Genomic DNA, 25,394 nt, shown 5'->3' on the forward strand with positions numbered 1-25,394 from the left:
ATAACATCATATTGCAAAATTAGCTGCCATCAATCAAGTGCCAATTATTGACTAAGCACAATATATGCATAATCTCACTTAAGATAGCATTTAAAGAAGCAAGGGCTTTTATCTGCCTTCGCACTTTTTCTCCCTTTTTCAGAAAACAGATGAGCGTGTGAGGAGGAAGGTTTCACTCTCCTCCAGGACCCTGGCAGGAAAATTTCTCCCCTGGTCTCTGGGCCCAGCCTAATGGCACAGAAAGAGCTCCTTGGAAAGAGCATTGGCCCCATAGCAATCATACCTGGTTTTAATCCTGGCTTTGCCACTTGTGAACTCTGTGAGCTCTTCATCCTTTGGTCTCTGGGAAAATAACAATGAGCAAGGTGATCTGCGCTTACCATGCCCAGACCACAATTTCCCCTCCCCTCAAGGTTTCTGAGGGAACATGACAGGACAATGACTGGAAGAATAAAACTTGGTTTTCAGTTGGCTCCAAACCCAAATTCAGAACAAACTAGAACCTCACCTGGATGCCCTATAGCTGAGCTGGCACTGGCTCTCCATGTTGGGCTTTTTTTTTTTTTTTTTAAGGCAAGGTCCTTGCCTTGGATCCAACTACTAAAAGAGAGAGGATGGTGCCACGAAAGGGAAGGAGATGGCCAGGGATGCTGGAGACAGGCAAGGGCCCTTTCCTTTCCAGTCAATTCTAGGAAGTACATCTGAAGGAAAAGGAGTATACTCTTGTGTGTTGACTTTTTAACTTTTCAGAAAGCTTTGTGCCCTGGGAAACAAGCCCCCGATTCTTGCCTTCAAGCGTAAATACGTCCTACTCAGGAAGTGGGGTGGGATGGTAGTGGTGGTGATGGCGGCAGCGGCAGAATGTCCTGCCTTTGAATGTGATGCCTCCAACCAAGGTAGGGAGGGGTGGAGCTGGAAAAGGGTGGAAGAGCCTTGAACGTTCCCTGGAGGCTTTTTTGTTTGGTCTCTTAGTCTCTTATTGAAACTGTCTTCCTCGCAGCCTTCTAAATCTCAATTTGGCAATCTCTGTAGATTGCTTTCCTCTGCATAGCATCCTTCTTCTCTCAATATAACCCTTAGGTTCAGTACTGTACCTATTCTTGTTTTGGCAGTTTTTTCTTGTTTTGGATTTTTTTTTTTTTTTGGTGCCCTCTGTGATTTCTCCCTAAATCCTAAATATTTTTAAAATCTGTTTTCTCCTTTATAAAATGAAGACAGAGATACCTATCTCATCGCTTTTGTGAGTGATAAGCCAGACAAACAGATTGGTGACTGATGAATGTCTTACAACTAACTCTCTGGAGATGGAGGGGCTGATTTGAAGAATTTGCCAATTTTCCTGCTGTAAATATTCCCACCATGGCCTATTTTAAGCTATCAACCTGACATCAGCTGGCTCACAAAACTCCTGAAATATCAACTATTAGCTCTCATGAGTGGGTAAGAGCCAGCTCCAGCATATCCCTGCAAATAGTGAAAAGCTAATGTTCCATAGCACCAGGTGGGGTTAGTTCTTTCTCCTAACAAACCTCATTCTAGGCCTTCACTCCTGCAGAAAGTTATCATTGTGAAGTCCAGCACCTTGAGGCGTAAACTATTAGCAACATGAAAATTTAGTTGTATTTTAATTATTTCCAAAACCAGTTAGCCTGGGTATTCTCAAGCCACAGAGAATTTTCAGGGTGGTAATTTTTGCCACAATTGCATTTAGCACTGATGATCTAATTCTAAAATTGTAAATTGAGTCAAATTTGTAGGCAAATAAGAAATACAAAGAGGAAGAAGGAACATCTGTAGAGAATTATTTATGTGGTAATTTAGGAATTTTAAAAAAGATTACATTGTATAATTTATATAAAGAAAGGGTATAACAAATTCAATAGGGAACTGGAATATGTACACATATGTGTGTGTGTATTTAGCTCTGAGTTTCATAGTAGCCAAGGGGAAAAATAAGACATAATCAGATATGTAATTTTTATTATACCCAGCATACCCAGTCCTAGGCCAAAGCAGAATTATTCTAAAATTAAATCTCAAGGATATTTTACAAAGGATTTTGCTAGACAATGTCTTTGACCATACTTTTAAATAGCAATTTAAAATTTTTATAGCAATTTTAACCCAGAGGCATAATACTAAAAAGCCAACTTAGTGACAGCAAGTTTGTGATAGACAGAGGTAATATAGATTTTTGATGATCATCTTGATAGGAGAAAGATTTGAGTAGTTAAAAGAGGGGAGAGATATATTCCTCATATAATCTTCCACAAATTTTCATTATGTAAGCTAGCAAATGAAAGATCAGGACCTTTTTGAGGCAATGTTCTCTGACGATGTCCTAGACTGTTTCTATTCTGAGTTGCTGTTTAAATATGGACCCACAGGTTATAGAAACCAATGAAGTAAAAGTTTACTTAGTTGATTCTTACTGTGAAAATTAGGGAGCTGATCACAGAGTTTGATCTAAATGGGAGGGCATACCACCTGTACCTAAAGGCAAAGTCAGGAATTCCTAGAGCCAAATTAGCATTTCTCTACCCTACAGAATTGTCCTTAGGTTCATTCTGGGAAAAAAAAAAAACATCTGCTGTATTGAATCTCCAAAGTCCTACCCCAAGAGTAGGATCAGGATTATTTTTTTCTTAAAAACATTTAAAGAGTCACCTCCCACAGCCACAGGAAGAAACTTGAACCATTTGATTTTGATCAGTGTATCTTCCTGGGGTATTAAAAGAAGAAGATGGTTTTAGTCATTCAATTTAATTCTAGGGGTTAAAATTGGAACCATTATGAGTAAGAGTAAGGGTTTTTTTGCATTATATAATATATATAAATCAAGGAAAAAAATTTTCCTAAACTCTACCACTCCATTCCATTAACACTTTTTCTAGGTTCAATTCCAATGCATGTTGGTATAAGCAATATTCTACTCTAAAAGAGACTTTTCTAACGGATTTAAGAAGCCATCTTAGATAGTAAACCAATCAAGTGGATTTCTGAAGAACATGTACAGACAGGATAACTACCATTCAGGCCCTGACACAAGGAAGACTTTTTAAAAAGATAGACAGGAAGATAGAATGAAAAAAGTGAATATAATATGAATAAACTGGTCCTGGAGTAGGGGAGGAGAAATAGATGGCCTTATTCTGGAGCACAACTGTTTAAGAGAGAAAGTCAAATAGATACATTCCCAGTTCAGATAGCAGTTTTTGTGCTCGAATCTCATTCTAAGACTTGGTTTCTGCTGTGCTACAGGGAAATATGTATGCGTGCGTGCGTGTGTGCATGCATGTGTGTGTGTATAAAAGTAACAGGATTATCTTAGAAATTTTTTTAAAAATATAAAGGACAGGGTACAATATAAAATACAGGGAGACAGTGCTTCCATATCTTGTCTATTGTAAATAATACTGCATATGTTCTTTTGGATTAATATTTTGGATTTCTTTGTATAAGTAGCCAGAAGTGAAATCACTGGTTCATAAGGCAGTTCCATTTTTAATTTTCTGGGGAAACTCCATACTGCTTTCCAATTTGCCTTCCCACTAACGTGCATTAGGGTTCCCTCTTCTCCACATCCTCACCAACACTTGTTGATGTATTTATGACAGCCATTCTAACAGGTGTGAGGTGATATCTCATGGTGGTTTTAATTTGCATCTGCCTGATGATTAGTGATGTTGAGCATATTTTCATATGTCTATTGGCTAGCTGTCCTCTTAGGAGAAGTGTCTGTTCATATCCTTTGCACATTTTTTAATTGTATTGTTGTTTCTTTGATGTTCGGTTGTATGAATCCTTTATAAATTTTGGATATTAGCCCCTTGTTGGATGTATCATTGGCAAATACCTTCTTCCATTTAGTGAGTTATCTTTTCATTTTGTTGATGGTTTCCTTTTCTGTACAAAAATATTTATTTTGATGTAGTTCCATTTGTTTATTTTTTCTTTTGTTTCCCTTGCCTGAGGAGATATATTTTAAAAAACTATTGTTGAAAGAAATGCCTGAGATTTTATTGCCTATGTTTTATTCTAGGATTTTTACAGCAAGGATTCTTATGTCTGGTTTAAGAAGGTGGTCTAGTTTCATTTTTTTGCATGTATCTGTCTAATTTTCCCAACACCATTTATTGAGTAGACTGTCTTTACCTCATTTTATGTTCTTGCTTCCTTTGTCAAATATTAATTGACCATATAGGTGTGGGTTTATTTCTGGGCTCTCTGTTCTATTCTATTGATCTATGTGTCTGTTTTTATGCCAGCACCATGCTTTTTGATTACTGTAGCCCTGTAGTATAGTTGGATATATTGGGTGGCATGATACCTCCAAGTTTGTTCTTTCTCAAGATTGCTGTGGCTGTTCAGGGTCTTTTGTAGTTCCACATACATTTTTTGGTTATTTGTTATAGTTCTGTGAAAAGTGCCATTGGTATTTTGATAGGAATTGTGTTGAATCTATAGATTGCTTTGGGTAGTGTCTCTTACATTCTAGACAGTGCTCTAGGAACTAGAGGGAAAGCAGTTTTCTGCAACTTAAACATTTATAGAGCTCTTCCATGTGCCAAGTGCCATGCTAAGGCAGATATGGTCCTGCCATTCTAGAGGCAGGTAGATAAAAGACTAGAAACACAAATGAACAAAAGCAAATCAGACTGAGGTAATTTGGGAAGAAAGAGATGTAGTCCTCTAAAAGGGAATAACAGAAGGTACTAGTTGAGGTAGAAGACTAGAAAATCTTTCTGAGGAGGAGATGTGGAAGTCAAGGGAATTCCAACAGAGGGAATAGCAAATATCCAACCCCACAGAAGAAAAGCTTGGCAGAGATTGAAGGCCAAGGTGGCTAGGGTGTGGTGGGAAGGTGGGAAAGTGTATGAGATGGTATTTGCAAGGTGGGAAGGGTTAGAACATACCTGTCCTTGAGAGACCTGGTAGAGTGTGGACTTTAATCTAGGTATAATTAGGAGTCACTGAAGGCTCTAAATAGAGGAGTGACATTATAAAGTTTGTTTCTATTTTTTAACCTTTTAAAATATATTCTGTTGATCATGCTATTACAGTTGTCCCAATTTTTCCCCCTTTGCCTCGCTCTGTCCAGTACCCCTCATTCCCTCTGGCAATCTCTCCCCTCTTAGTTCATGTCCATGGATCATGCATTTCAGTTCTTTGGCTTCTCCATTTTCTATACTTTTATTTAAATCCCCCTGTCTATTCTGTACCTACCAACTTGTCCTTGTTAATCCCTGCACTTTTCTCCCCATTCTTCCCCTTCCTCCTCCCAACTGATAACCCTCCAAATGATCTCCATAGCTACAATTCTGTTTCTGTTCTGCTTGTTTGCTTAGTTTGTTCTTTTTTTAGATTCAATTGTTTATAGTTGAGAATTTATTGCCATTTTAATATTCATAGTTTTGGCCTTCTTTTTCTTAAATAAGGTCTTTTAATATTTCATGTAATAATGGCTTGGTGCTGATGATCTTCTTTAACTTCATCTTGTCTGGGAAGCACTTTATCTGCCCTGCAATTCTAAATGATAGCTTTGCTGGATAGAGTAATCTAGGTAAGTCCTTGCTTTTCATTACTTTGAATACTTCTTGCCAGTCCCATCTAGCTGAGAAATCAGCTGACAGTTTTATGGGAAGTCCTTTGTAAGTAGCTCTCTGATTTTCTCTTGCTGATTTTAAGTTCTCTTTATCTTTAACCTTTGGCATTTTAATTATTGTGTGTCTTGGTGTGGTCCTCTTTATGTCCATCTTGTTTGGGACTCTCTGTGCTTCCTGGACTTCTATGTCAATTTCCTTCACCAAGTTAGCAAAGTTTTCTTTCACTATTTTTTCAAACAAGTTTTCAATTTCTTGCTTTTTCTTGTCTCCTTCCAGTACCCCAATGATTCAAATGTTGGTATGTTTGAAGTTGTCCCAGAGGCTCCTTGGCCTATCCCTGTTATTTTGGATTCTTTTTCCTTCTTGCTGTTCTGATTGAATGTTTTTTTCTTCCTTATATTCCAAATCATTGATTTGAGTCTTGGCTTTGTACGCACCACTTGGTTCCCTGTAAATTTTTTTTTATTTCACTTAGTGTAACCTTTTTCTGCCTGTGCCTTTTTTATGCTATTGAAGTATCCAATGAGTTCCTTGAGCATCCTTATAACCAGTGTTTTGAACTCTTCATCTGAGAGACTGCTTATCTCCATTTTGCTTAGTTCTTTGTCTGGACTTTTGTTCTGTTCTTTCATTTGGGCCATATTTCTTTGTCTCCTCATTTTGGCAGCTTCCTGTTTGTTTCTATGTATTAGGTAGAGCTGCTTTGACTCCTTGTTTTAGTAGCACAGTCTGTATGGATGAATGTGACTTCTTCATTCCTTGGTTGTCAGACTTCCATACAGCTCAATTTTCTGACAATTCTGGACCTCAAATTTGTTTTTTAAAAGATTTCTGCAATGGCCATGTGCAGGAAGGATTAGAATAGCACTTAAAAGCTAACATGGAGATCAAATAAGAGGCCACTGCAGTATCCATGCAAGATATGATGGTGTGTTGGGTTAAGATGGTAGAAAGAGGACCATGCCAAGATCTCACTCTGCAACCAGCATATGGTGTTTAAAGTGTTGGGATTCATAAGTTCCAGGAATGTGGAAGCTGTCTTTCCAAGCCCCTAGGGAGCTCGACTTCCCCAAAGGAATGAGCAAACAAATTCAGAGGCTAAGTGTAAAGAAGAATTTATAACAGCATTGCTTATAATCAAAAATACAGGAATCTAGGGAATGCCCACTAGCACTAGTAGGGAGTTGTTGAAAAATTATGATACATTCACACCATGGATTCTTATGCAAACATTAGTGTCTCCACATGACCTGGAGGGTTTTCCATAAAAAACTGTTGAGTAAGAAAAACGAGATGCAGAATGTTTAAAATTTCATATAAAAAGCAAATCCTTATATATGTATGTTTGTGTATGATTATACGAGCAATGAGAGAAAAATGGAAGGCTTTATATTAAGATGTTAATGTGGGCTTTTGTTGGAACTAGAAGTGGAGGAGAAAATCAGACCAAAAAAAAACAAACCAAAAAACAAAAAAGAAAAAGAAACCCTATTAAGAAGGACCAATACAAATACATACACATTCATGTTTTAAAATAAGATATTATATATATAAAAGAATATTTAAAAAAAATAATGCAGCTGGTAAGAAGCTGGCATTAGGCTTACTTTGGCTGGACTTAAAGCATAAAACCTATTTGTAGCAGGAACTTGTCAGACAGAGACTGAGCCCCAAGTAGGACCCTTGCTAATTCCTGTTCTTTGCCCTCCTGTATCTTTGTCTGTGAAAATTACATAGGAATGCACTTGGATTGTTTGAAAATCACATTCCCTTTCACCAGTCACTTCTAGATTAGTAATTTTACAGAAGGCAAAATATAATCCTTAGTCCAAATACTTCTAGCACAGGGAAACCTCTTTATTCCCTTCCAATAATCACAGTAGATTCTGTGGCTTAGCCCAGTGCCTGACATACAGAGCTAAGCAAGTTTGTCAAATAAGCAAATGACATGCTCTTATGACCTCCAAAATGTTTTCCCCTAAAAACTGGGCAAGAAAGAGAAAAAGCACTAGAGTTTGGCTTTCAGTTGCCTCATCTAGCAAACTCTACTCAATTAATTTTTCCTCTCCAAAAACATATGATAAAGGTACAAAAGAAAGTTATAGGGTGGTATAAAGTATGATAAAAATTAGATATATTATTAGAATGGAAGTAAAATGTATTTTTCCTATATCATATTTAATACTATTTGTCTCTAAGTGATAACATTTAGGTTATGTTAATCAAATGTCTCTTTTTTTACTCATTGTCCTTTTAACTTTTTCTGTAGTTCTCATTTACGTTATAATAATGATTTTAAAAAACTTTTCAGTCGTGCCTAGCTCATGATAGATCTGCAATAAATATTTGTTAAATGTTGACTAAAGAAAGCAGTACAAAAACACGTCATAATTGCTATTCAGAGATAACTTTTAATACCACTGTATAGCATTTTCCAGTTTTTGTTAAAAAAAAGTATATGAAATACATAATTTTTTGAAGATGGGATTTTAGTGACCTCCTCTTTTTTTTTTGTCTTCTCTTTTACCCATCTCTCTCCCTGACTCTCCCATTAAAATTATTGAGAAAAATTAGCTACCAACTGGCTCAGAAATACATGTCAGAAGCAAAGTGACCCCTCTTTTTTTTTTAATTTTATTTTAATTTATTTTTTCAAATACATTTGTCTCTGCCTTCCCACCACCACTTTCCCTTGCCCCCTCTGTCCTTCCCTCCCTCAGCTCTTCCCCTTTGGTTTTGTCCATGAGTCCTTGCTATACGTTCCTTGACTTTCCCCTTCCCTTCCTTTTCCCTGCCCCCCCTCCCTCCTTCCCTCTTGTCTCTGTTGATTTCTTTTCCTTTCAGTGTTGCTGGTCTTATTTTCCTTGCATCTTTGTATTGTTGGTTAGGTTCCACTCATAGGTGAGATCATATGGTATTTGTCTTTCGCCCCCTGGCTTATTTCGCTTAGTATAATGCTCTCCAGTTCCATCCATGCTGTCGCAAAGTTTAGTAGTTCTTTTTTTCTTTCTTCTGCGTAGTATTCCATTGTGTATAAGTGACCCCTCTTGCTAGGGTCTGAATTATCAACAATCCTGAGAATTTACTCAACAGAGATTTCCAGGCACCTTCACTAGGGGTACAGCATTCTGAACAATCAATGTCCTTCTGTTCTGGACACTGCAAAACTCCATTTTTCTCTTCCAGGCATTTTCAGCGTATTATTATGTGATGAAGTTTTTAAACCTTACATCAACAGAACACCTCTCTCAGGGAAACATTATTGACAAAATAACAAATTTCTGCTCTCAGCCTTGGAAAGAGGTGAGTGACTAGAGACAGCAGCTATTACCATTGTTCTGTACCCTTAACAACATGGAGGTTGTGACTCTGCCCTTCAAGTTGTGCTAATTTGACCAAGATACAGTAAAAATGTTAGGGAAACCCAAATGGGGCGATCAAAAATGAGTTCATCGACATTTCTTAATAACTTTCATTCTATGGCTTAAACAAAAAAGGTCTCATTTTTCTCATCTAATGTGAAGTTTGGCAATAGGCAGCTGCTGGCATGGGGTCAGCAGCAGCTTGACTCTATCTCAGCCATTACTTCTTCTATTTTGTTGTTATGCCTAATTTTTCATGGACACAAGATCTAGTTTCAGGGATCATAGCCATATTCAAAGTCAGGAGAAGGGTAGAACCAGATACACCTATTCTGTTTTACAGGAAAGCAAAAACAATCTCAGAAGCTCCTTAGCAGTTTCTCTTGTGTCTCATTGGCCAGGACTGGATAGAAGAACAGAGTACACTGGATTTTAAGACTGACTTAGGGCTTAGAGCCTCAGATCTATCATGAGCCGCTTCCTGGATCTGGGCACATTGTCACCCACTCCCTTCCCCAAACACTGAAATCAGAGTTTTATTAGCAAGAAAAATGGGCGATTCATAGAACCTTCCACAGACACCTTTGTATTAAGACCCTTTCTCCACTGCCCAGGTCCAAGATATCTCCTGCTTACTCATAAATTTGAAACACAATGTTTTTCTTGTCTGAGGCACTGAGTCACTCAACATTCAGCACTATTTGATGAAAATTTCCAGGAAGAGAGCTATGGGGTCTGCTCTCACTTAAAAAACACAAATCATTTAGGCCCCTCAATCCTAGGGGTAGTGCAAAACAGCAGCTGTTTTAAGTTGACACAGTTGTAAAAGTGAATGGTGCTTTCATTCTGAAAAAATGCAATTAATTAAAAATGGATGCTGTTCTCATCAGCAATGACAAAGAGGGAAGGAAGGTTGTGCAAGAGCCTGGAGGTTTGGAATTTTCCCTAAGTATTTTGAGTTAAAACAGGAAGGAAGGGTATTTAGGGCTTTTCTTTTCTTCTTTTTAATTTTTTATTTATTGATTGATTTTGAGAGAGGGAAAGAAAATTTGTTGTCCCACTCATTTACGCATTCACTAGTTGCTTCTTGTATGTGCCCTGACTGGGGATAGAACCCGCAACTTTCGTATATCAGAGCCAATGCTCCAACCAACAGAGCTACCCTACCAGGGCTCAGGCCTTTTTGAAAGGGCTGCTCAAATATGGCCCAGCACCTTACAGTTTACAAAACACTTAGGGGAGGCATTTTGCTATTGGTGGTGATCTGTGGAGGAAGATGAACATCTTGGAGTTGAGGAAATTTGACATCAGGCCTATGTATGAGGAGTTAGATTGAGACCGCACTTTGAAAAAAATTACTTCCTTGTTCAGAGTGAAAGTTCTGTCAGGTTTTTACTCCTTATTGTCATCTACTTCCTATTTCATCAGATTACATTAAGTTGGGAATCTTACAGTATCCAGACCTGTTGGTCTGCCAGCTAAGTCACATGAGGAATTGCTCAGGGGCTGAGGCCCTGGAAGTAAGCTCAGAAAGGCCTGCATTTGGGAGAAATTATTAAACATTTGGTGGGGGAGGGATGTGGGAATATGGGGTGGATGGGGGGTGGAGTTGTAGGTGAGACCCAGACCCTCACACAGATCCTAGAATGTTGAGATGGGTGTTATCATCCAGTGTTAATTTTTTCTAACTGCATTGTTCATCTGTCTGGAAAAAGCATTGTTCATTTTTTGGTTTGTTTTGTTTTTCTGTCAAATATTCTGTTATAGGGTAACTCATTTCTTCTTTTCTTGCTATCCTCAACATGAGGAAGGACTGCTCTCCCAGTGTGACTTTGGTTTGGGAATGTCCCTTCTAGGCACCTCTGGCAGACAGAGAACTAACAATTGTTAAGCACATATTATGTGCTAAAAAGTGGGCTGGATGTTTTACACATACTATAGTAGTGCTGCCTGTCCCTGCTTTGGCAGGGGAAATAAAATGCAAAGGAGGGCACGAAAGGAGGAATCATCACCTCATTTGGAGAGCATATAGTATCGAATCTGCAAGCATTAATGTGATCAATTCTGGGCTGTAAGAGGTGAAAGAAATAAGAAATACAAATTGTCTTAATGTAAAGTACAGTACAGGTAATATATATAGTCAATAATATAATAATTATATACAGTGTCAGTGAGTACTAGATTTATTGGGGCGATCACTTTGTAAGTTATGTAAATGTCTAATCACTATGTTGTACACCTGAAACTAATATAATATTTTATGTCAACTGGAATTGAAAAGAACCATGATAAGTCTGGATTGATGAACCAGGTAGATGCCTTTGGCTTCTATATTGTTGGATAGTATCATAAGTAATCCTCAGCAGGTTAGACTGCATAGCTAATGTGCAGTTTCCCAGAAGGAGGAGGGGCATAGGAGTATTGAAGAATTCAGGGAAATTAGGCCAAAATGGCATTGCTACAAGGGATAGCAAGCCTTCAGGAACCAATAGGGTTGGAGCAGTGGATTCTTGAAATTCTGTATCCCACAGGGCTTTTTGACTGGACTGCCAAGACTACATCAAATGGGAGAAGAGGACTTTTGACAAAGGAAAACCAGAGTGTAGAAAGAAAGGGGTAGGGACCTAGACAGGCAAAGTCAATTGATGTCACTCCAAGGTCTCAGGAGAATGTCATATACAGAGTTGATCAAAGAGCAATTTCAAGGACTGTGATAAAAAGTTTCCAAGCTGGGTCATTTGAAGAATTTCATCAGAGCAGGACAATTCAGGCTAGGTGTGGAATTAACTGTCCAGAAATTGAGGGCTGGCAAGAGACAAGTGAGAAAGATTACAGCTAGCAGTTAGAGTTTAGAGATGGGGTGTTCCCTTTGAGGGAGAAAAATCTGGGCAAAAGGAGGTAAGCAGGCGACCAGGAAGCCCTACATATAAAACATCTGGCATAATTCCTAGTATATGCTTAACAAATGCTAACTCTCTCTTCCTAGGATGTACAGGAGGAAATGCCTATCTCAAGGGCTGAGGAATAGGGCAGTAGAAGGAACTCTGAGCTGAGCTAGAGATGCCCTGGCCTGTTAACCTTGAGGGGAGAAGAGGAGTAGAACAAGCTGTGGGCATCCAGGCATATATTCACAACAGCTAGGCAAAGTAAAGGCAAGTAAAGACAAAGGTTGGCAGGTAGCCATTAATATCTTCATTCAGGAGTCGAGTAAATACATGAAGGACTCAAGAAGAAGACCCCTTTGCATGACTTACATACAAAAATAAATAAATAAATGTTAGGTAAGGCCAGAGAACAGAAGGCGAGATTTTGGTACCTTTAACAGTCCTGAGCAAAATGCTTCCTAAACTGTGTTCCAGAGCTGTTTCTCAAAGTTTACCATGTATGTAATCACACTCTGTGTTGGCTGTTCTGGGTGAGGACTAATAAGCTCCTAGGGGATGCTGATGCTGCTAGTCTAGGGATTAAACTGAGTGGCTCTTTATGACACTATTTCCTTAAGAAACTTATAGAGGCTCTGAACCAAAGACTCTGGTCAAGACAATATAGAAAACTGATTACACAAAGATTAATGGATTTCTTTCATGCAAGATTTTTCACAACTTTAACATGCTAATCTGTGAAATTCAAGTTTCACAAGGGATGAATGTTTCTGACCATCTCATAGAACCTTAGAGGAAAAGTTTCCCTAAACAGACTCTAAGCTATAAACCACTGCACCCACTGGAGGAACACAGCGCCATTCCCAAAGCCTGCCAGAGAGGCCAGCTTTCAGGTCTATGTGAGCTGGGGCTTCCCCCTCTCTTGATAAACTGAAAAAGAGGTCTTAAAAAGGTGCCTGTTATACAAGTATGATATTTCCCTCACTTCCTTTCCAGCTGAAGATGCAGTTTGGTGACGTGAAGGAGAAGTACCTGAGTGAATACTGCTTTTCTGGAACTTACATTATCTCTCTCCTTCAGAAGGGCTATCATTTCACACCTGATTCCTGGAAGAATATTCATTTCATGGGCCAGGTATTTATTGGGCTTGAGGGAGGTTGGGTTTTTGTGGCTGAAGCAGCTTTGGGATTGAAAGAGGTAGGAGTTAACCTGATGTAAATTTTGGCCTAATGTCCTGTTCTACTTCACCTCTAACCCATGCTGGCATTTTGTGTCAAACTCTCCTGGGTTTGTTGACCATCCAGTTGTGGATATCCTACCTAAGAAGAGCTACCTGCATTCTCAGACTCTCCTTTCTGCTTACATAACAGTGACAAATTCCTTATAAAACAAAAAAATGAGTGTTATAGTAATGTATTTTAGTAGTCACAGTGATTCTGTGTGCTGACCTCAGCATTCATCCCAAAGACCCCTTCCATGAATCAGGAAAGGGTGATCCTGGTTTCTCACAAGCGGGTGAAGGCTTTGTGGTTGTAGCTTTAAGGTTGACTAATCTGAACATTAAGTGTGAAGAAAGGGATGAGTGGCTGTGAGGGTCTTTGCTTAGAAGCCAAGTTTAGCATGAGCCTTGAAGAAGAAACCCCACTGCTGTGCTTTACCATAGCGCCACCTGCAGGTTTCCAGGCATAGAGAAACATTTACATCTGCTGTGGGGCTCATGGGCAGGCAACTCATACTTGAAAAAATATCAAGAGCAGTATTTCTCTACATTTTATGCCCATACACAATAATGACAAAAAATTTACCCATTTATTAAATTTGGAGATTTTGAGAATAAAGAAAACCATTGAGGCAGAGAACTTGTAGCAGCCTTGAGGATAATTCAAATGCAAATCTTTCCTTGTTTTAATATCCCAGTCTTCCTTCCATCACATCACAGTTTATTTTATCTCTCTGAAGGACATGTCTATGTCAGATATACAAGGGATATCTTGTATCAACTCACTTGTAAGTTATATATATAATTTAATTATAAGTGATAAATTATATCACTTGTAAATTATGTATATATAAAGATATATACTTATATATGTATATATAAAGATTTTTATGTATTTACTTTTAGAGAAAGGGGAAAGGAGGGAGAAAAAAAGGGATAGAAACATCAATGTGTGCTTGCCTCTTGTGCCCCCAACCAGGGATCTGACCTACAACCCAGGCATGTGCCCTAACTGGGAATCAAACTGGTGACCCTTTTGTTTGCAGGCCGGCACTCAGTCCACTGAGCCACACCAGGGCATGACTTTTGTTATTTGAACTCCAATGAATAATTCAGTAGTTCTAAACCCTGTGTGATAACTCTAGTTCTGGAGCTTTCCTGACACACAGTCAGATAAGGTTCCTGTCTCCCATAAAGGGAAATGGGCTTTTTAGAGATTAATTCCCAGTATTAGTAAGGGGTTAGGAGAGAGGAACATTGCCACATGGTATTGGCTAGAATGTAAATTGGCACAACCTTTGGGAAGATTGTACTGGCAATATGTGCTAAGAGCTCTAAAATGTACACCTTATTTTATCCAATTACTCCATTTCTAAGACATATAAATAATGGAAAAAGTAACAATGAACATATAAGGCAATTCATGCCAGTGATATTATTAAAATCCCTTAAGAGACCTGGGATGATGCTTACAAGGTATTGTTAAGTCAATAATTCTACATACAATTTAATTCCTTTTTTTGGTAAGAAAAAAACTTCACAGAGAGGACTGGAAGGATATGTCACAAAATGATAATAGCAGCAACTTCTGAGTGGTGAAGCATAGGTGGTTTTTATTTTCTTTTTTTTTAGGATTATCTGTGCTTTCTAAATTTTCTACCATGACCATGTATAACCATGTAATAAAAACATTTCCAAAATTATTTATTATTCATAGACTATATAGTCCAATAAGTTGTGAGGCAACTGGAAAATATCCTAGGAAAAAGGCAGGGTCAGAGCATATTTTAATCATTTAATAAGAATCCTTTCTCATGCATATGCAGTCTTCCAATTGCCATAAAGACTAATTTGCTGGGATTCTCCAATCTTCACTAGTTAAATCATAAAGAAGTCCTGGTTTTATATGGATGAGATTCCCGTCCTTGACATAGATGTAAAGACCAGGGACAATCATTATCCCTAATCCTTTGTCTGATTTCTGTCACCTCCCACCTCCCTTCCACACCCCTGACCCCCGACATTCACACACACAACAAAAGATGAGTGCAAATCTCCAAAGGTCTATTTAAGCTCTCTTTAAGTTCTGCGGGAGAATTGGGCAGTCTGTCACAAAGATCTTCTCTGAATTTTGAGAATATGGTAGTGAGGCTCCAAAATCTCCTTCATCACTTGCTCCTGCTCCATGTTCCCCACAGCTAAATTCCCAGTTTAGAATGTGGAAGTAATCCCTGTAGAGAACTGCATGCGGTGCTCTCTGTCTTCTGGCTGCTTAGTATTATGAATGGGGGTGCATGAAAGCTCACCAGAAACAACAGATTTTCCTCACTGTTTGCAGATCCAGAACACTGATGTGGGATGGACTTTGGGCTACATGCTGAACCTGACCAACATGATCCCAGCTGAGCAGCCGATGTCCGCACCTCTCCCCCATTCCACCTATATCTTCCTCATGGTCTTCTTCTCTCTGATCCTGACTGCAGTGGTCATCATAGGCTTGATTATCTTTCACAAGCCTTCACTTTGCTGGAAAGACATGGTATAGCAGGAGCAGCTGAAATCTGCTGGCTGGAGTGAGGAAAAAAAAAAACTTGTCCAGGGAGCATTTTCCTCCACAGTGGTTGTACAAGGTCATCATCCTTCCTTGCTCACCAAGGCCAGTCTTTACCAGTATGAAGCTTCCTTGGTTTTGCTGAAGCCTTTCCTCAGAAGTCCTTCTGCCTCAAGGACTTCCTGGTGGATATTGTTTCTTTTGTGACTCTCCCAACTCCAGCTCCTCCTTTCTTTTTTGTACTTTATGCTCATGTAGGTCTTAAAAACCTGCCATCTTCCATGATCTTTGCTTTATAAAAAGAACAATATTGGTTTTGTCCAGAAGAAGAGAGTCCTGACTCCTATGCTGAGAAGTTGTGCTGAGCTAAAAGAATCTCAGCTGTGTTCCTACAGACCCTTTCTCTCATTTCCCAGTTATTAAGAAAGCCATACAGTGCCTTTGGAGAGGGCAGGCACACATTCCATTCCCAGCCTGCCCTTTGCATGGGAGAATTTTCTAGACTAGACAAATATGTCTAGGACCAAAGAGACTTGCAAGGGAATTTATGTGCTTGTGCCAGTTAATACTATACTTAATCTAATCCAAAACAGGGATGTGGATGAGTCACATGTTCCTAGGTGATGCCAAAATGGTACAGAGTTGAACACCCAGACCAGATATTTCTAAAAAGCTGATGTACATATAGGCATTCAGATATCAGGGTATATACTATGGGGTATACACACCAGAAAGAAAAATACAGTTACAATGCAGGATTAGAAGTGCATTCTCGACTGCATTTATTGAACTTTTTGTTTTTATTGTAGTAAAATACATATAACTTAAAATTCACCATTTTAACATGTACAGTTCAGGGGCACTGCACTCACAATGTTGTGCAACCATCACCACTACCTAATTCCAGAATATTTTCATCACCAAGAAATTGGCTACAGACAAGACCCTTCCTGGGTAAGCTCACACCACCAACTTTTCAGTTAATAGGCAAATACACTAACTGCACCACAAAGGTGTTATTAATTTTAAAACCATGCCATGTCTTATGGTCCCAGGGTTTACTTTAGGGGGAAAGTTGCCTTAGTGCAGTGTGCCATACCTTTTTGCTGCCATGGTATTTATACATCAAAATATGCCAGGAATCAGATCTGAATGTGTTGATGCTACTTGTGTCACACAAGCATGGATTCTATTTATTTATTCTATGGAATATTTTGTGGGAGAAGTAGCAGCAATGGGCCTTGTCGTGGAAATATGAAGAGACCCTGTACCCTCTTCATTTAAGGACTGCTGTAAGAGTTACCTTATGAGCAGGACAGAGTGGCGATGTGTTTCTCTGATCTTGCCCTAGGCTCTCCATCTCTGGATCTGGGGAGTGACTGTTGAGCTCATGTGAGGTAGGGTGGAGGGGAGAAAGGAAAAGCTCTCCCACAAACTAGAAGCCAAATATCCCTACATTTCTTGAATAACCAAGTCATTTAAAAAAAAAAACAATATCCAGGTGAATATAAGTGTAATAAAGCTGTGGACAGGCACATTTTCTTTTCTGATACCCACAACTGAACTTGTTGCACCTTGATCAGGAATGAGAAGCCAAATTAGGACGTGCTTAACCTCTAATAGTAGTAAGCTATATTGTTATAGCTAGTATTTATTGGGCATTTGTTGTGTACTATGCTCTGTGACCAAGTGCATTACCTTCATTTTCTCATTTAATCCTCACAATAATTTGAAGGTAGGTACTATCATTCCACTTCATAGAAACAGCAGGTTAGGCTGAGAAAGGTCAAGTTACTTGCTCAAATGGCTAAGCTAAAGCTTGGCATGCACTTAACCATTTTCTCTCCCAAATATACTACTAGACAGTCTCCTTATAATTTCAAAGCATACATTTAAATATGCATGAATACAGGGCTTATGGGCATGGTGGAAAGGGAAATAGACAGATGACCTGTTTCCTGATGGACTTGGAATTTAATATTGCTTTAAGTTCACAAAGGCTGTCATGGCAGCACTGATATTCTGTTCATGTACTTCGCATGGTAACATATGTGACATATGATGTTTATAAATGATTCCCATACCCCTGGCTTCTTAATTATACTGCTTGCTCACTGAACAGCAGTTCAGAATCAGATAAATAGTAGTTGATGATAATGATGAAAATAAACTGTCATATAAATAGAGCTAATAGCAACAGCTCCTTTCTTCCCTATGTCTGCATATACAAAGCACTATCGGGTACATTATCTATTCTGGTCCTAAAACCCCCCAACCAGGGTATAATTTCCATTTTACAAACAAGGGTCACATAAACTAGTACATGGCAGAGCTGGTACTGAAACTCAAGTCTCTTCCACAAGTTTATGGCTTTTTCTTTTCTAAATACTGCCCCTCAGCAAGTTGAGATTAGGATTCACAAGTTTTCTTTTGTAAACACTGACATCTTTTCCTATTCCGTTTCTGTCTTATTGCTTGGACTCGTCCCTCTCTGCCTCCCACAAAAATCTTAAAGGTATTTGGGAGCCAAATTCCACTTACAAATCTCAAATCATGGAGATGATCAGCAGATACAAACTAATCTGTTGTAGGGAAAGAGGATTTTGAGGCAGATCTAGGAATCTGCTTTTGGCCATTCTGGATGAAGAAGGTCAAATAAAATAATTATCATCAAATAATTTTAATATTGGATTGCCCACTGGTTATAAATGATTATCATTCCTTCTTGGACTTTCACCCCAACTTGGTTCTGGTGACCCCATTCCTTTAGAAAGTGGGAAACTTTTTATTTCTATGAAATCATAGGGGTTAAAATCAGAAGTCGTTATTTCTGAAGACAAAAACAAAAAATTGAAGTTAATTAGGGTGTGCATGTGTGTGTGTGAGACAGAGAAATATAAAAGTTTTATCTTAGTAAGAAATATAAAATGTGATAGAAATAATGTTTTTTAAAAGTATACTTCATTTTAATATTGTATCAATCAAGACCTCTGTAATAAAAATATTGTACAATCAAACTGGGTCACTGTGGAGAGTTTAATAAAGTGACTATATCCAAAATACTAACCTTTTAACATGTAGTTAATATAAATTTTAATGTTTATTTTTTCATATTAAGCTTTTGAAACCTGTTGTGTGTATATTATATTTATTGCACATCTTAAGCAGGACTACTAGATTTCAAGTTGTATGTGACCAGTGGCTACTATATTGGACAGCACAGTAGTCTAAAAAGTACATTCAAAGCCAAAAGGATACAGGCCATAATTTTTTGTCTTTCTCTTGAGGAAGGACTTTTTAAAAAACAGGTATAGCTGCTATAACCTTCTTGACATTATTTATTATACACAAAGTTTAACATTACTCTTTTAAAATTTATTTATTTATTTATTTTTAGAGAGAGGGGAAAGGAAGAAGAATGAGAGGGAAACATCAATGAGTGGTTGCCTCTTGCACACCCCCTACTTGGGGACCTGGCCCGCAACCCAGGCATGTGCCCTGACTGGGACTTGAACCTACAACGCTTTGGTTTACAGGCCAGCACTCAACCCACTGAGCCATACCAGCCAGGGCTAACATTATTCTTTAACAAGTTTTAAGATTCCAGCTCTGTATTTCACTTTATTTCTCAGGTTTTGTTGCCCTTTTTGGTGAAGGCAGAGATGCCTGTTATTCAGGCCAACATGCCTGACCTTTTGAAAATTCAATCTGGATTCAAAAATAATACAAGTAATTTTGATGTTTATATTTTATACTCAAAATGTATATTTGAATATTAAAATAAAGTCTCTTAATAGCTCACAAAGCTTACCTTAAAATCATAAAATCATTATTAAATTTTTTTTTCTTAGTTTAAAAGGTGAGCCAAATTTCATCCACATTGGTCTGGGCCCTCTCTGATTCTGGTTCTAATCATTGTTTATCTTGTTAGAACATGACAGTTGCTCCTAGTCAGCTGGGCTGATTAATGATATACTGCAGTTTGTTAGTTTTGTTTTGCTTTTTTTTTAAATTAATGATAACAACCTCAAAGTTTCAGTGGCTTACAATACTAAACATTGGTTTTCTTCTTCATGGGTCTGCAATTCAGCTGGGTAGCTTTGCTTTAGGCAGTAAGTTCAGGCCTGTTGCATGTTATCTCATATTATCCTTGTCTGGTGGTTTCCTGAGCCATGTTCTCATGCTGAATGGCAGGGGCACAAGAGAGTGAGAGGAAACATAGAATACCTTTTAAGACAATGGCCAGGATGGTCCATCACTTCCATGCACATTCTATTGACCAAAATAAATCATATGACCAAGCCCAACATTAGCAAATTGGAAAAACACTATGAAGAGTGGCAAAGTCATATGGCAAAGGACATGGATGATTAATTCCAACACAGAGAAGGAGTGAAGCATTGGGCCCAGGTTTCAATCTGCCATAGAGTCTCATTAACTAAAATGTAAAGTGTGTTTTCTGTAAATTACAATCTACTTATCTTTCCATGGAATATTCTTTTAAAAACATGTCATCACTTCCAAGATGTCATCACTTCCAAGATGTCATCAATTTGCAACTTCTTTCCACAGCCTTAATGACGGTGCTCTGGAAGCTCCCAAATTAGCCTCCCATTCTAAAACGGTCGATTTTCTAAGAGACCATGCATCTATTTATTGTCCCTATTTTATATGTTTAGGACCATGTATAGTTAACTGCCCAAGTTTTTATTTGTACATGAGTCTAATAAACTGAACAAAACTGGTTTTATCACAGGTATGATAGATTTTTTAATAATGAGGAAAGAAATGTCTCCACAAGTCTTCTCTTTAGAAAAGTGGCATTTAAGACTGTCCATGTGACAAAATCATTGCTATACCATTTGCATTTCCCTATTTTAAATAAATTTCTAATTTTAAATTGATGATACAATTTTGGCATCACAAGCACCTGAATTGACTTTTTGTTTTTATGTTCCTTTTGTGTGTATGTTGAATAGCAAAGCTCACCAGCAAATGAACAATTAGTCATTGATAAGTAAGATCCAGTCACCTAAGAAACAATCTCACTCCTTATAATGTGAAAGGGAGGAAAGTCTTGGGAGTTAGGCAGGGAACAGAGTGTGTTTAAGATGACCTAAATTGAACTCTACTTTCCTCCTAAACCTGTCCCTCTTCCTGCATTTTATCATGATTAATAGCATCATTGCCTCAAGTAACCAAGATCAGAATCAACTTCATCAGTAGGACCTGCCCATTTTGCCTTTGCAATATTTTTCATTTTGATTCCCCTTTCTAATCTTATTGTTACCACCCCAGTAAAAACCTGACACCAGGAATGATGGTCTTATCACCAGTCTATAACTGCCAGATTAATCTCTATGGAAAGCATGCCTAATCACATTGTTCCCCAACTGAAACTGTTGGTGGCTTTCTGTTGCCTACAAAGTAAGGTTAAACTCCCCAACAGATATTTGACTCTTTTGATCCATGCCTGATTCTTCACCTGTCACTGTTCAGGTTATTTGCTCAACATGGAATACATTTGTTCCCACTCTACCTTCAAAGCTCAGTTTAGATGCTCCTTCAGTGAGGTGTTCTCCAAACCTCCAAGTCTGAATAAACTTCTTTTTCCTTTTGCTACCATAGCCCTTTATCTGGATCTCCCGTAGGACACTTAAGACCATCCTATTCAGAGTCTGAGTTATGCTCTTTAGGGGCAAGATACGTGACCTATTTCACTTTGAAAAGTTGGGCTTGGGTATTTTAGGGGGAACCAGGTAAAAGTCCTAGTTATCCTCCCTGTCCACTGCCAGGGGGCTGCTCCATATCACTATTTCTGCTTTAGTATCCTTATTTATATTATCTCTTGATACATCCATCTTCTTCCTCCAGCTTCTAAGGACAAGCTCAACTCCTGATTACTAAACGAAGCCTTCTTTGATTACCCACACTGAATTTTCTTTCTTGGACCATACATTTAGTTTCTGGTAGAGCTAACCACTCAGCTCTTGACTGTACATATTAAAGTAGAATTTTAAGGATTAGAATGCACCTTAATATGTCACACTTATAAAAATTTAATGTGTATGTGACTCACTCAGGGATCTTGTTGAAATAAAAACTATTTAACGTTAATTAATAAAAAAAAATGGTTCAGTAGGTCTGGCATGAGGCCAAGATCTACATTTCTAACTGCCAGATAATGCCAGTACTGCTGTCCAAAGTACTGCTTTGAATATCAAAGATCTCAGCTACTTTACCATTCCAAATAAGTGGTCATATACTTCCTGACTGCCGTACTTGTTTTGGCAACCCATTCCACAGAGGGCCAGCTCAAGTGCCACTTAACAAAGCTTACTCTTTCTCTTACACAACAATCCTAAAGTGTTTCTTCTTTTGTCAGTCTTCTGTACCTCCTGAGATTTGTCTGCCCTGTCCTCTACCTTTGGAGAACTACTGCCTCATACTCAGCAGACACAGGGTAGGCCCCAAAAGGATTTCTCCCTGCTTTTCTGCCCTGCCCCTAGCCTTCAGTGTGCTACTCTCTGTGTTCTTGGTAGAGGCCTTATAGGAAAGAGCTGGTAGGTGATCCACAATGCAAGCCTATATGCAACCTTTAAAAATTCTTTAAAACCTCAGCTGCTTTCTTGTTTCTGTCTATGATGAATTTGTCCTCCTACTGCCACTCTATTGGGTAAAAGAGCTAGTGTTCTTCAGGAATTCAGTACTGGCAGGTTTTAAAACACTATGATTTTGTAGTTTAACCAACCAGGTGGAAGGTCAAGTTGCTGCTATATGTATATAAGTATTGTAAAATAAATAAATGAATCATAGAAAATTATTTTTTACAAAGTTTGCAACCAGAAATGCAACCATTAGCATATAAAACTAAAAACACAGCCTCAATAAATCAAACAGATTTCCAGTTTTTAAAGCAACAATTATATGCATTCCACATTGTTAATTTCCTTATATTCACAAGTACTCATACAAAAAATTGAAAGATGTAGATGGCTGATTTTGTAATAACACAAGTTACCTTTTGACATGACTTAATTTTTTATTGTGAAATGATTTTTAACCAGTAATTGCAAAAAAATGAGCAGATATAAATAAAAAGTGGGCAATTTTTCAAGTGAACTATTCAGCAGCAACTGCAGTCTTTTCTTGATAGTAAATTATAATTTTCTCTTTCTCTTCAGCTCTGCTACCTACAGGCATACCATAATTGTAACCAGTAGTTTAAAAATATGACCGTTGTGCTGTTCCGTATCTCTTCAATTTTTACCTCTATAGTAGTCAACTGAACCATCTCCTTGAAATACACATGTAGGTGAAAGTCCCTGTGAAGAATATGCTGTGAATCTGCTCTCTCTCCTTTAGTTAAATCCATTTGAAGGATGTACTCTTCGACTATCTTCTGGACAGACAAGTCTAATAATATAACAGAAACAAGTTATTTTTAACGTTTTTATTATTAGAATCTTCAAATATAAACAAATGTAGAATAACAGAATACACGTCCATGTGCCCATTACAGAACTTCAACAATTATCTACTTTGCCAATTTTGCAGAAACAAGTGTTAATTATAATCACAGATAGAAAAGGATTTAAACTCTATGGAGGGCATTGTGCAAAAGAAAAAGTAAATGTGCTCTTTTCCCAACTATCAAATGGTGAAGGTGTGCAGAATTATTGCATGATGCAACATGGTAAAAGTAAATAAGCAAAGTCCGTAATTGTACAGAAGGATGCACCTTGCATGAAAGGAAATAGGATATATTTCATAGGACTCTCTTCATCCTGCCAGGAGAATTAGTTACCTTTACAAAAATATGAGGTGAAAAGCACATGGCTAAATTGAACTAGAGTAGAAAGTATACTGGGAAAAAGTGGGAGAAAGACAAGGCAAGTAAGTCTGAGATACTGGTGTGACTGAATGAACCAAGTAGTGTGGCTAGACAAGGAAAAAAGTTAATCTAGGTAGGTAGAGGCTTCTGCTGACGAAATGGTAGTCAAGGGACAGGGTCTTATGAGGTCAGGGATTAAGTATTGTAAAATAAGGAAGAGGGAGAGATGAAGGAACAGTAAGATGATAAGAGAATGCTTAGAATTTAGGATATTAATATGATACATCCTTAGATATATAGTCCTGCAGACGGTCAGTCATGGCAGTAGGGGAATTTGGGGTGCTAGACCTGTGAGGCATATGACTGCTTTAGAACCACCATGATCTTGTAGGAACTGAAATAAAGATTAAGTTGGGTGCTAGATTCCTCAATGAATGTGAGGGAATGACCAGGAAGATAATAAATGACAGTGAAGAGAAGAGCTAAGAGGTATAATCAGAGAAGAGTTTTTGTTATGTTTTACAAGGGTGGGATGGCATGGTCCACCAATGGCAACGTGGAGACGGACAGTATTGATGTCACCGGTGGCGTGAAAGCATCACTTTCACTGTGGTGAGCCGCTGGGCACACAGTGTACTTAAGGGAGAGCCAGGTTCCAAATATCACAAGGAGGAATGTCCTGTGAGAAGATGAAGGTATAAAGGAGTTTTATTTACATCACATATGGGGGAGTCCAGAGGAAAAAAGTCTCTGGGAGAAGGTTGATAATGAGACGATGAACAGATGGAGTGTGGGGATGAGGCTCTGTGAAATTTTCTGGGTGGTTACCAAGCATGATCGAAACTAGAGGCAGGGTGGGATTTAATTATCTCTCGATCTTAAATGACGCTCACATAACACTGTTCCAGTGCCAAGCTATCAGAGACCTTGGGACTTTATTTGGTTATTGAGGTTAAATGTCAGTGTTAGTTTTGGTAATTATACTATTGAAAAATAAAATGCAATCCTAAAAAACTCAGGCAATTAATGAATATCAGAATAAAAAGATAAATGATGTTTATATTCTTCTGTCATTAATAGGTACTTTCAGAAAATAAAATTAAAGCTTAAAACCTCATGAGGGATTCATACAAGGTGACCAAATTTCAAAGGAAAACTAAAGGGCACTCCTTGAGGCATGAAAGAATTTGGAACAGCCCTGACTGTGACTGGCTCAGTTGGCTAGTGTCGTCCTGCAAAGCAAAGGGTCACCTGTTTGATTCCAGGTCAGGGCACATGCCTGGGTTGCGGCTGGTCCCCAGTTAGGGTATGTGTGAGAGGCAACTGATCGACGTTTCTCCCACATACCTGCACGTACTCATGTTTCTCTCCCTCTCTTTCTCCTTCCCTTCTCCTCTTTCTAAAAATAAAATCTTAGGGGGGAAAAAAGCGTTTGGAACATAAGGCAGTATTTTAATTTCTAGTAGTATGATTATGGAATAGTGTTTGAAAATATGAACAGTTCTGAATATTTATTAGAAAGCCAGGCCCATACTAGGCAGCAGAAAGAAAAAAAGAACTACTAAACTTCATGACAGCATGGATGGAACTGGAGAGCATCATGCTAAGCGAAATAAGCCAGGGGGCGAAAGACAAATACCATATGATCTCACCTATAAGTGGAACCTAACCAACAATACAAAGATGCAAGGAAAATAAGACCAGCAACACTGAAAGGAAAAGAAATCAACAAAGACAAGAGAGAAGGAGGGAGGGGAGGTGGGGAAAAAGAAGGGAAGGGGCAAGTCAGGGAACATATAGCAAGGACTCATGGACAAAACCAAAGGGGAAGAGCTGAGGGAGGGAAGGAGGAAGGGGGCAAGGGAAAGTGGTAGGGGGTAGGCAGAGACAAATGTATTTGAAAAAATAAATTAAAAAAAAAAAAAAAGAAAGCAAGCCAG

At 38.3% G+C, this 25,394-nt stretch overlaps 1 protein-coding gene across 3 annotated transcripts in view; it reads left to right on the plus strand.

Moving 5' to 3' along the window:
• The window catches only part of ENTPD1 (ectonucleoside triphosphate diphosphohydrolase 1), a 94,865-nt gene extending 76,218 nt beyond the window's left edge, over nt 1–18,647 (plus strand). For all 3 annotated transcript variants that reach the window (XM_054581281.1, XM_054581280.1, XM_054581282.1), the window contains 3 exons: nt 8,793–8,909; nt 12,847–12,984; nt 15,408–18,647. In XM_054581281.1, the coding sequence (XP_054437256.1) occupies nt 8,793–8,909; nt 12,847–12,984; nt 15,408–15,614 (462 nt within the window). In that variant the 3' untranslated portion in view covers nt 15,615–18,647. The remainder of the gene's footprint in view (nt 1–8,792; nt 8,910–12,846; nt 12,985–15,407) is intronic.
• Nucleotides 18,648–25,394: the final 6,747 nt, after the last annotated feature.

Source organism: Pteronotus mesoamericanus, unplaced genomic scaffold (assembly GCF_021234165.1).
Source record: "Pteronotus mesoamericanus isolate MK-2021 breed Mesoamerican mustached bat unplaced genomic scaffold, CSHL_Meso_final contig_657, whole genome shotgun sequence".
NCBI lineage: Eukaryota > Metazoa > Chordata > Mammalia > Chiroptera > Mormoopidae > Pteronotus > Pteronotus mesoamericanus.